The 13,136-nt window shown below is 35.2% G+C and overlaps 1 protein-coding gene across 2 annotated transcripts in view; it reads right to left on the bottom strand.

The window, feature by feature from the left end:
- LOC129804444 (uncharacterized) overlaps window positions 1–13,136 on the bottom strand; it is a 97,301-nt gene that overhangs the window by 15,275 nt on the left and 68,890 nt on the right. For both annotated transcript variants that reach the window (XM_055851755.1, XM_055851756.1), the window contains exons 2-4: window positions 4,800–5,153; window positions 538–1,597; window positions 317–471 (exon numbers count right to left, since the gene is read on the bottom strand). In XM_055851755.1, the coding sequence (XP_055707730.1) occupies window positions 317–471; window positions 538–1,597; window positions 4,800–5,105 (1,521 nt within the window). In that variant the 5' untranslated portion in view covers window positions 5,106–5,153. The remainder of the gene's footprint in view (window positions 1–316; window positions 472–537; window positions 1,598–4,799; window positions 5,154–13,136) is intronic.

The following is a 13,136-nucleotide window of genomic DNA, read 5'->3' as shown; positions in this document are numbered from 1 at the left end:
TATTTTTCCCAAGAAATTGAAGAACTAAAGTTACTAAAAATAAATTCCCAACAGCAATTCGGATAAAAATTGACCAGGAATAAATAATCTAAAATCACTCAATTTGCGTATGATGTATAATACCATGGTAAGGAATGGGTTAAGGATGACTTCTGAAAACATTTCAATGGATTTGTGATATCTATTCTTCCAAAAAATACTCAACTCTGTTCAATGGCTCTAGGAAATTTCACGGGATCATTTATGAAGTGGTTGGAATTCGTATTTGTCGAGGGAATTTATATATATAGAGAGTATTGGGGTATTATGTAATTACTTTGTGCTGGAGAGACATATTGGAGCCATTTTGGAAGCGTACAATCGTCTGAAGGCTTGCCGGGGTCGATGCACTCTTGGTAATTGGTGAACTGGGATTGTTGTCAGAGCCACCTTCATGGAGAATCTCATCAGCACCTTTGAAATTCTGTTTCACTACAAAATACGGGTTGAACCATTTACTTATACATAATAAGGGGTTGCGCTGAGGATATCACTTACATGCATGAAGTTTGTGATTTGTCAGCAAAGGTGTGTCCAGTAACTTCGACGAGTATCCCGGACTAGATGTCTGACTAAAGCTGTCGCTGGATACATTTGAATCTTGACGCACATTGATGGCTTTTTGATGTCTCGTGGTCATATTAAAACTGTCCGTGGCTGAATCACTTGGCATCTTAACCATGCTAGATCTCCCAATCTTAGCTGTATGATGCAGCAACGGAGTTTCCATGCTCTTGACATTGTACCCAGGACTCGAAGTGACAGAAAAACTATCACTGCTTATGCTAGAATCCTGCCGGTGGGTGATTTTAGCCAATGGTGGTGGTTTATTCAGTCCCTTTCGCATTCCCAACACCTGACTGTTATGCAGCAATTTGGCTGAGTCCAAAGATGTCTGTGAACGCAGAGGAGGAGCCGGTGGTGTTCCTCTAGTCCTAGTCGTAGGACATCCTCCACTGGTTGGTGGTGGAAGTTTGGGCGGAACTGTTGCTTGATGACGTCTCTGTGGCACTGCCGGAAGTTGCCTTCGACAGTTTTCCACATTCTTCACCACATTCTTGTGATACCTCCCACTGCCTGTATCCTTGTCAGTGTCGCGAATACGATTGAAAATGCGATTGTCAGCCGGTGGGGGTGATGGAAATCCCTCTGACCGCTGTGCTTCGCCCGACATGTAACTATCAATAGAGGATTGGGTATCTTCTGATGAAAAACGACTTCGGAAGGATTGGTGAGTTGCCGATGACATGTACCCTGTGTCAATGGTGGTTTGACTCTTATTGGAGTCTGAGGAGGATCGATTTGAACTATGAAAAAAGGATTTTGTACCATCGAATGGAACAAAATCCCCCACACCATTCTCCTCAAATACCGACGATGACGAATCGATACTCAATCGATCCTCATTGTCCAGGGCACTCTGTGTGTCCTGATTTTGCATCTTATAGTAATCACTGGATCCCTTCTCACTCAATCTGGGCTGATTCGTTCCCAATTTCCCCTGAAATGTTCTCTTCGGCACTGGTGGTGGAACTAGAGGCAGAATTTTTGGAGTCACCTGCAATCCAGATTAATTTCCGCAACAGATTGAAGATTAAGTCAATTTTAAAGTGCCTTGAGTTTTCATTGACAATGATTAATTATATTACTATAGTTAGAAATTTTCAATTTCTCATTCATAGTGCGGCACTATAGTTAGAATAGTATCATATGGCTTAATGTGATTTTCATTCGACAATACGAAGACTGACACCCTTGATTCTAAATTATAATTTAATAATACATGACGATATAAGGCAGTATTGCAAATAACAAAATTTACAATTAGGGGGAAGTGAGGCACCTTTGAAATTGGGATTGTGCACCTATTTTTAAATAAAATTGAGTCCTACCGTGGTATAATTTAGGTGCACAAACAGATTGAAAAGCTAAATTACGTTATGATATTTCTCAGTTCCAGAAAAATCGTACTTTCAGAGATGCCCCATTTTCCCCTATAAGATGCTTCTATTTATTTTCTTTATTTTCCTTCCAATTGAATTGAAATAGTAGCTTTGCAAAATTCTAAGAACACGTTCTTCATTCTATTATTTCCCTCCCTCAATCAGAAAATGAAAGAAATATTTTTTCAAAAGCAAGAATACAAAGATTATAGCAATTTGCTATTGATAAAATATAAATTCGCAGTATGCTTGAATATTTTCACTATTTACCGCTTTTCAAGGAACACCTTTGATTATTCATGGTAAAATGGAAAATGTATAATACTTTCGGGGTAAAACTTATTATTATCTAGTTCAGGGAAATGTTTTTCAATATCGAGTACTTGAATTAATAGAAGAGCTTTTAACGATATATGCTTTAAACTGATTTTTAAATAATTTAAAAATCAATTAAAAATCGAGTTATAAGGTTAACATGACCCTTATATTTAGTCTTATGACCAGGTAATAGGCATTCCTTAAAAATATGACACCCGAAAGAGGCTTTTGCTATTTAAAACGGTTCTACTAATTGAACAGACAGCGACAGTAAAGGAGACTGGAGCAAAAAGTCACAAATCTAAAAATTCAAAATTCAATATCTTCCAAGGTAAAAAAGATAGCGGCTGAAATTTTTTTTCTATAGATAGCCTCCATAGACCTTCTTCACCTTTTGAATCTCTAAAACAGTGAGAAAATCTTAAATGTTCCAAATTGTAAATGGTTCCAAATTACCTCATTTTACCCTACTGGGTTTTATTTATAAATAGAAAATTCCTAATAAAATTTCTCGCACAAAAAAAAAACCATTCAGCACAAATATTAACAAATGAAACCCATAGTTAAAATAACTGTAACCATTTTTTCAGTTGTGTATTTTACGAGCGCTTGTTACTTAGACATAAACCGTGATTTAGAAATGAAAAAAAAAAAATAAAATAAAAAATAGTGGGAAATAGGTCACATTTGAAATGAGATAGCTTTAAAATTGGGCTTTTTGTCCTATTTTTAAATGGAACTGGACCTTATTATGATAGGGAGGAGACTGGGACAAAAAGTTACAAATCGAAAAATTCAAAATTCAATATCTTGCAAGGTAAAAAGATAGCGGCTCAAATTTTTTTCTATAGATAGCCTCCATAGACCTTCTTCAATGTGGTAAGTTTCTTAGAATATGAACAAGGAATTTAGAAAATAAAAAATATCGAAATTTTTAGCCCTATTTTTGAAATATTTTCCTTGCAGAAGATAACAATTATTACCTATTTATTTTCCAAAATTGATGCACTGGTGAATATTTTCTAAATAATTTGGATTATTTGAATACGAATCCGCTATCTATTTTAGAATTTCACAAAAGTTCTTTTCTCCAGAAATCCTTTTTATTAAAAATGGCCACTTGGGGCAAAAAGTAACAAAAGGTATAAAGAGCAAAAAGTAACAAAAAAGCGAAGCAATTTATAATATCTCACGGCGAAAAGAAACGTCATTATCATGTCTCGCCGCTTTTTGTTTGCATTGGTCAAACGATTAGCAGTCTCTTGTGTGTTTTTTTCTAAAATAGCTTGAAAAGCACTTTTCTCGTTCAGATAGAGAAAACTGTGTTTTAAAAAGGTGTTGAGGAATAAATTTTCTATAAAAATATGTCACCTAGGTATTTTTTTAAATTTACGAAAGCCCGTAATAAAGCAAATAAAAATATGATAATATCCCATGCCTGATACTATTTCCCCCAGCTTTTTTGAGAACGGTCACAAAATTACCTTTTAGAAAACAGCTCGATAAATGTATTTGCTTACACAATAGAGGAAAATAACTTTCACAAAGTTGTAGAGCAGTAAATTTTCTATAAAACTGCACTAATTAGAAATTTCTAGGGCGCTAGGGTAGCTTGTAAAAAAATAAAATATCCGTTTTGTGACTTTTTGCCCCAGTCCAGTTCGAGGGAGCACCTATTGGCACTTTAAGAATTCATGTCTTGAGCTATTGGCACCCTATACCATTTGGATTGGGATACAAAATTTGACCATGACTGAGAGAAATCCGAAAAAGTTGAAATAACATTCCGGAAATGTTAATTTTACCCTGCATTATTGATCCGAAATAGATGTAAATATTATGCCTTTTAGGTGTATTATGGGTTAAAGTGACCCTTTTTCATGTTAATTTTACACTTAGAAAGGTGTAAAATTAACATTAAAAAATGTTGATATATTTTTACACCTGAAAAGTGTTAAAGTTACGAGGAAAAAAAGTTAATCGCACCCCCGTTTTTTCCTCAGTGATCTATCCTAGTAAGAAAAGTTTGATTAATGAAAAAACGTCATATCACTTGTATTTTTATAGATATTTTAAATAAATTTCAATATTTTGACGAAATTGCCAATAAGTGTTCCCCGTGAAACAGGTGTTTGATCAACTCTACCCCTAAACATAATGAAATATTCGTGCTAAAATTGAGGATTTATATGCATTGGTGTCTCTTTATTTTCAAAGAATTAGAGCAATGGAATGGATTTTTAATATCAACCTCTATTGAGGAATAGTTGCTTCCACAAAGGAAGAGCTTATCATTGAGGGATTGTGCTGGGAGGGATATCTTTGAACTGGAGTGAACATAGAGGGTTTATTGATATTTCCCACAGTGTGTCTCAAGAGTACTTATGAATCCCATGAAGTTCATAATTGAGAATCAATATGGAGAGCCCTCGGGATGTTCACCCAGATATTGTGCATTGCATCGTATTTGCAAAGTTCTGGTGAAAATCTATAACTTACCACGGGATTGACTTCGGTATCTGGAATTTCCACGGTACTATTGGGATAATGATGCGTAGAGTGGCGTCGAATGGTGGCGGAAGTGGGTGAGAGATTGATGGGTGTGAGATATGTGGAATGATGTTCTGTGTCTAGGAGATCCAATAGATTGGAATTGTTGGGTAAAGCTAGGCTGGCGGCTCGTGTGGATCGACTTCGACTCTTGGCAAAGTCATCAAAGGAGTTGATGGTGGATTTTTCGATGCCTTCCGGTGATGGTGGTGTGATGAAGTTATTGGTGTGATTACTCAAAGCTGTGGATGCCATCGTGGTGACAAGTGGTTGTGACACGAGTTTCCTCCTCGTTCAATATTTCTGCAATTGAGCAGAGAAGAAACACTCAAAATATACTTATGCAATATAATCTCTCTTTCTCTCTTCTCGGAAAAATTTCTATATATAAACACAAAATTTACAGACGATAGCAAGATTTGCTATCGCACTGTACTTTTCCGGTTATATGAAAGCATATAAATTGAAATCTCTATCTTAAATTTGTTCTTCATTCCTCCAGACAAATGCCATGCTATATATAATCTCGTCTGTGTCTGTTAGAAGACTCTGAAGAGGATACACCTTCCTGGGGATTTAGATTTGATGTGCTATGACGTGGAAGGATAATATATTTTTGAGATATAAATGTATAGTGAGAGAGAGAGGAGAAAGGAATGAAAAGTGTGAGGTGGATTTTACAATCCAAATATAATTAAACACATGACATCTGCCACTCCATTAATAGGATTAAGCGAACAAATTCATGATGGGAAAGCTCACCCGAAAATTCCCAACGAGCTTGTCGAGGAAGTGTGAAGAAGAGAGACACAAACTGATTTTCCCAGGGATGAGATTTTCGTGTTAAGAGGACTCTCCGATGGGGTTACGAGTCCGTCCTCCAATTAGTGTCTCTCACTCAGCATCTCACTCTCACACGACAAAATAATAATATAAAATTGCTTCAAGCTCTCAGAAATGCTTTAAATTCACTCTTCTTTAGAACACACTCAGCACTCTTGTAATGTGGGGGGTGTGAGATTTGATGCGCTGGGAGCTTCTTCGTAATTCTCACACCATTCATCTTCCCCAGCAATTTTACTTCTGTCTCCACACTCTCACATTATATACTATTAAATGTTATTTTTTTTTACCCATTCCACCATTCTCAAACGTTCTTATTACTTGAACTTTAAAAAGACTTTCAACGAGTTCAAGATTAAAAGTTCTATTTGTTTTGATAATAAAACAAATTTTTGAATTTACGATTTCTCTTATAACATACTGGTGTGTGTACCATTAAGAAGTTACTATAAAATGATTCATTTTACTTTAGGATACAAAATTAAAAAGTTATTTGAACTGCGATATAGGGAGAGTCGGCATATTTGAAACAGTTTTTTTATGTTTTGACTTTAGGGCATTATTTCCAAAACTCAGGAAATTATCTTGAAATTTTGTATAGCGCCTCAGGAAAATGCGTTAGAAGCGGCCTCACAGAAATGTGACGTCGGTCTACATTGGGTACCTAGACACAGGGGCATAGCGGCAAATGAAGAAGCGGACCGCCTCGCGGTAGCGGGGGCAAGGACCGCCTTCACTGCTCTCGAACCTGCTGTAGGGATTTCCTTGCAAATGAGGAAATCTACAGGGTGGCTGAAAAAAAATGCAACAACTTTCAGAGCGTATAGCTGTCAAATTGCTTGTGACAGCGGTTTCATATTCTGCATAGTGGTAGTTTATTTTATCGGCTGAAAGCCTACAAAAGCATTTTCGATAATATTTTGTAAAAGTTTTTTTTTAAACTGTAATGGAACACAAATGTGACAATTTAATGTCGCTATATTTTGCAGGAAATGTGAAACTAACTATCGTTAGGGCTCTTTAAAACTTGAATGTAATTAAACTTTCCGTTTTTCGAAACATAACTTGGTACAGGGATACTAGTAGAATTTTAAAATGCTTTGTTGGAGGTCTAGAAAAATTGCTTCATCGCTAGTCATCGTCCTTAAAGTGAAGAAGCAAATTGAACGAAATCTGCGTCACATCTGCAGACAAGCGATCTGTGAGACACATCGATAGTAAATAACCATGAGATAAATATTGTTAAAGGACCTCTATATGAAGCCTTAAAAATCCTGAAAAGGAAGAGACATCGTCGATCCTCATAAAGAAGTTATGCTCGATCGACGAAGGAGTTAATTCGCTTGCACGTTCATGGTCAATTCCAGAATGTCATTTTTTCTGATAAGAAAAATTTTCAATTGAGCAATTGATGTGCAAACAAAATGATTGTGTCTACTTGAAGGAAAGATCATATGATAATTTAGACGTTTGAATGATCACCGGAAGTCAAGGACCACCTATTTGAAGGTCTGGACTTCCTTGAAAGACAAATTATCGCTTTCCACTGGGGTTTTTGGGCTATATCGTCAAAACGATTGCCAATATGTTTTTGGAAATTGTTCTGGAAGGAGTGTTGGAGTCGTGGACAAACAAAAATTTCAGTAATAAGTAATGGAAGTTCCATCAAGATTCGACAACGTCTCAGAAATCACGCTCCGAATAAGATTTGGCTAAAACAAACGTTTCGTCTTTCGCACTTCATTTTGAAAAAACAATGACCTCCATAATTCTTGGATGCAAAATCGTTTGACTTCTCCAAAAGAAGCATTTTGTTGGTCAATGTTAGGACTAAAAAATAGCAAAGTATCAATGAGCTGAAGGCAGCCCTTCCTCGTGAATAGCAGGACATTCAGAAGGCTGACATTCGTGCAAACTACGATGCATTTTCTGACAGACTTAAGACCATAATTAAGTCAAAACAAGATCGTATTGAACAAAACCGATAATATTCTAAAATTTTGATGTATTTACTGCCATTTTTTCTTTATTTCAAAAAAGTTGAACAAAAAATGAGGATAATATAGCGCTTTAGTTTGTTGCATTTTTTTCAGCCACCCTGTATTATACAGCAGGAGTCATTAAAACTTCATCAAAGGGAATAGGCCGCGACTACAGATTGTCGCGTGTCCATATTGTTAATGACCAACTTGGATAAGAAAAGGACAGCGTACTTGGTGGGAGGCAGTCGCTGAAGAGCCCGGCAGATTGCTAATGTTCTAACCGGTCACTGTCTAAATAAACATCTGAATAGGATGGGTATCCAATGTAACATAATGTGCAGAGGATGCAATCAAACTGAGGAGACGGTCAGTCACTATGTGTGTGACTGCCCCAGCTTATGAAACATCAGACGAGTGCTGCTAGGTAAAGCGGTACTGTTTGATGAAGACCTATCTAGATTCAAGCCGCCCTATTTAATGGAGTTTATCCGAAAAACGGGCTGGATTGAATCATCTTGCCCTTAACAGGGATTAATTTAATTGGGAATGTATAATGGGCCCAAAAGGAGGCCTGGTGCAGCGGTTCCGCGAAGAACCGCCCCCACTGTAATCTAATCTAATCTAATCTAATCTAATCTTGTATAGCGCTTAGTATATTCAATTCACTAGATAGACCATCATCATCACCATTTTCTATCGCTTATCCCTATTGGATTCGCAGGCCCATGACATCAGGGTTAACAGCACACGCCTGTTGACCCTCCGCCACTTCAGGAAGAGGAATATGTTCGAGTTCGATTCCAAGGCTCTCCAAGGCAAGATTCTGAATTTGATTCAGGCAACTTGTCCTAGGTCTGCCTCGGGGTCGAGGTCTCCTCCCAATGGCTTGCATAGCTTTTCTGGAGAATCTTAGACTTTATTAAAATAACTCAATTTGGTGTTCTTACTCGAGTCTCTAAAATGTCAAACGTGTCCTTTATTACTACCCGCATCTCAAACATGCAGGCTCTCCCCTATAGGATCCCTTAGAAAAGGAAGTCTCTCAAAATTACATTACGTTCAAATTCCTTGAAGGGCTCGTGGGTTGGTATTTGTAACGACATTTTAATAAACCATAAAGAGAAATAGTAAGATACTCGCAATTTTAAGTAATTCTCAAAGTTTTACTAATATTACGTTTCCTTCTTAAGTTAACTGGATCACAAAATATTATATATGTACAAATGACGACAGTTCCATAAATGCGAGAACTTTCTAGGAAAGCCATATAAAGTTTGAAGCTTTTAGATTAGAGTTTTCAAATGAGTTCAAACGTTTCCCGAATCTTGAGAGTTATTTCATCTTTTTAAAACGACTAGGAGATTGACTAATTTTAATTACGGAAAATTATTATTTTAATATTTCATATAAATATAAAAAATCGAAGTATATTATAAAATTGCTCTTTTTGTAAAATTCAAACAATAGAATCCAACAAATAATAATGTGTATTGTTCTGAAATTTCTTCAAATACATAATATTCTCTTTCAATTGAATTTTCATCTGTTGCACGACGTATATATCATGGATCAGCATTTTAAATAAGAGAAAGAGACTTGTCATAAAACTGAATTTCCAATAAATAAGCCAAAGAACAAAACAGAGCGATATAAAAGGTATATGTTTTGACGAAATTCCAAGAACAACCTCTTTATATAATCCTGTGTTCAATGGGTTAATAAGAGCTTAAAAAGCAAATCTTTCAATAGACTGAGTGGTATTAAGTAACAGCAGGTACGAAAGAATTGCAGATGAAGAATAAACGATGAATATTTTCTCAAGAAGTTCTCTTTGAAAATCTCTATATTATAAGTACCTCATTCCCCTGAGCTTTAAATAATTTGTCTCACAATTTACATTGGGGGTGCAGTTCTGTGAATTTATATCGTACTTCGTTATTCCATTCCTCTCTCTAGAGAGACACTCATGATTAAAAGACACATACATACATTCACATTTTAATCCATCAAGGTTTGTGGTTAATATAAAATGAGGAACATTTTGCAAAATATAAGGAGCTAGGAGAGGAGACATTTTAATGTGGTAGGGCAAATAAAGAAGAAAGAAAAAATACCCATGGACGATGCATTAGGAAGATTTTCTGGTACTTTGCACACATTTTATCGATTTCTGACTCTCAATGTGGAGGATCTCCCGCTATATATCTTTTGTGAACAACTCCAAAGAATTTTGTCGTGAGTGTGTTTTCATCATTGAGAGTTGTACATATATCGCTGGATATGTCTCAAGTTCTTAGCGGTACCCTAACCTCCTCGCCAAGATAAAGAAAATTTGTATAATGTATTACGTAGGAGGAATTAGTTTCATCTCTGAAAGTTGAAGTTTTAAATTTGAAGACATCCAAAGGGGGACATCTGAGGACGCAAAGAGGGAAATTAAAGGCTCAAGAAACATAATGGAGTAGAGCAGAAGGAGTAATATACAAAGTGTCATGCGGTTTTCCCTCACTCATCACTTTTCCTCTGGCTATATTGAAAATAATATCCTGGAGTATACTGAGCTTCTGGACGAAACGAGACATGAATATGTAAAATGACTCTCAATTCTTCACTGTACTAACAATTTCAATATTATATGGAGGATAGAGTACGGAAATTTTTACACTTCACTCAATGTCTTTACGATCTTCCCAGGAGAACTTTATGGAACAAATCCAACAACCACGTATAGTTTTTATTGCTTCAACTCTTCTATCGCATTTGCCTATTCAACAGCTATCAATCGATTTTTCCATCTAAATGGATTTAAGAATTGATAAAATCTGCCACTAAAAGGGCCATGGCATAAAAACGCATTAACATAAAGAACTACAATAAAAAAATGTTCATTGAAAAGTACTCCCTATAATACAATTATACAACAGAACAACAAATATAGTATTAATAATAAATATAAAGCTGGTATAACATCTAATAGATAAATTAGAGCTTCTCATTAGCAGACTTTCTGACATACGGTAATATTCTTTACTGCTCGAATTTAAAGAGAGAGCAGTTATACAATCCGCTTTTCTCAAATTATAGTCCTGGAGCTTAAACGGTAAAAGATAGCAACATATGGTCTTATGTGACCCCCAGTAAAAAAATAATATCTCCAGACGTTTTTTTTTCTTCCCACTATATCTTTCTCCATCCCCTTCAAAATCATGTTTTTTTTTATTATTTCGAAAACGGCTCTTACGATTTCTGTTATATTTGGATATTTTTTGGATGTCTTACAGGTGAACATTTCGTCCAAACATACCTATGACTTAAAAACTTGACATCTTGAATTTTTGAAGATCAAAGTTTAACCAGTCTAAAGGGCATACTTTTCAATCAATTTCGTTAAATTTGGATTTTTAAAAAAGGTCTTGAAATGTAATATATAAATATTACATTTATATTCGTAAATGACTTAGGGGAAAGGCTCATAATTTTGTCCAGTTTCTTATTTTGGACACTTTGAGGATAAAATTGGACACTAAAATTAATTGATTAAAATGAGGGATTTTTATTCCAATATTTTATGAATAATGAATTCTATCTAAATATTTGTTCTTTTTGGAAGATTTTAACACTAAATACGTTAAATTTTGAATATGATTTGAGTTAAAATTGCTTTGTTGAAAATTCAGTGTGCGCAATTGCTTACGAAAAATATGACAGAACTTCGTGTTTACTTCAGTCTTATTTAGCTGTGGTGAAGGACTAACAATGTTTCTTCGCTTTTTTTTGAGTGATATTATTGAATATTCATTGAAAATTGTGTCGATTCACGCTAGTGGTGATTTGTATATTTGACCTGAAGTGAGATTTGCCTTGTGAATTATATTTTTCGTGTGAAAAATGGGAAATGTTTTAAGACATTTACCAGTGAGGTGATGGTTCTTATTTTGGACAGGTGTTTTTCTCACGAAATTTCGTGAAGTTTTAGCTTTTGTGATGACTAGGTTGCACAAATGCCTGGAGAAATAAAGGAGCATTATCTCTACGAAAGAGATGTAGTGAGAAATGCCCTGAAAGGCTCCCGGAAAGGCCAAGGAATGAGCGAATCTGCACGTACTTGGAGTACCGAAGTCAACTCACTTTAATGAATGATATGGAAAGTTTCCGGGCTTTTTGTGACATTCTGTGTTTCCCTTACATGAACAGGAAGAGAACTTGGTAAGATTGGTTCATGAAATGAAGAACAATGGGCGTCCTGTTGAGGCGGATTAGCTGTCCAAATTTACAGCCAAGTTGTCCAAATTAAATAACCCTTTACCCTATCCTTCCTGTATTCACGTTTTTTGTCTGTCCTTATGCTTTTATTATTATTATTTTTAAATTTTTAAGGCTTTGTTAATATCGCCTTTGGTTTTGTGTGCTCGCTGAATTCAGTGTGTTTTCCTTTATTGTTTTGTGCATGTAAAATTTTGTTTATTTTTGTTTTCATGTGTCCTTATGCTTTTAACTTGTGCCATAACATTCTAGAACGATCAGTTTTCTACGGATTTTCGATTTTAAAATGTTTTTGTGATTTATGTATCAATAATTTAATCACTAATATAGACCCGTAAGCACCAAAAGACCATGCGAAAAAATAATTCACAGAGTGCTCTATCTCATGAGTTCGAACATTACGCAAAGCGGGGATGCTTTGCAATCTCTTTTTCTTATTCGGGATTTAATTCTTGTACGGAGAATTCGGATCCGAAACCCATGCATCATGTAGTAAACGCTCCATTACCTCTATCATTTAACCCGTTCAGTGCCCAAAAATTGACTTAAAGAGTATGAGTGTATTTAATTGTCTTTATACATCAAACCAACTATTCCATTACGTACCATGGACATCTGATCTGAGTAAATCAACAATTATTATTTATTCTTATATAAATGGCGGCCAAAATAATAGGACCACCTTGTAAAGCTTATTTTTGTTTTAACTTTTGTATATTTTTCCAACTTGTTGCCATAATTTTGATGTAGAAATCTTCAAATTATTAACATCGTAGAATAAAAGTTGTTTTTTCCGCTAGAGGTCTCTATATTTCACAGAATACACATCAATACTGAAATTCAATTCGGACTAAAATTGGAAAATTGTCATTTATAGAGCTTTAGTTCCACTTATGCAATTTATAGGTCACATTCATTTATTTAAATAAAAGAGGTCCTATTACGTTGTTCAAATAGAATTTCACTATTGACATATTCTGTGAAAAATAGAGACCTCTTGCGGCCAAAACAATATGTATTCGACGTAAGGTAATTATTTGAAGATTTCTACATCAAAATTATTTTTAAATGAATTGGAATAAAAAAAATACAAAAGATAAAATAATGGTTTTTGCCGGGGTGGTCCTATTATTTTGGCCACCACTGTATTTCTCTGCAAACTATTTACTCTATATAATTCCTTAAAATTATTCTCCAC

Source organism: Phlebotomus papatasi, chromosome 2 (genome assembly GCF_024763615.1).
Source record: "Phlebotomus papatasi isolate M1 chromosome 2, Ppap_2.1, whole genome shotgun sequence".
Lineage (NCBI taxonomy): Eukaryota > Metazoa > Arthropoda > Insecta > Diptera > Psychodidae > Phlebotomus > Phlebotomus papatasi.
This window is presented reverse-complemented; position numbering and strand designations above follow the sequence as displayed.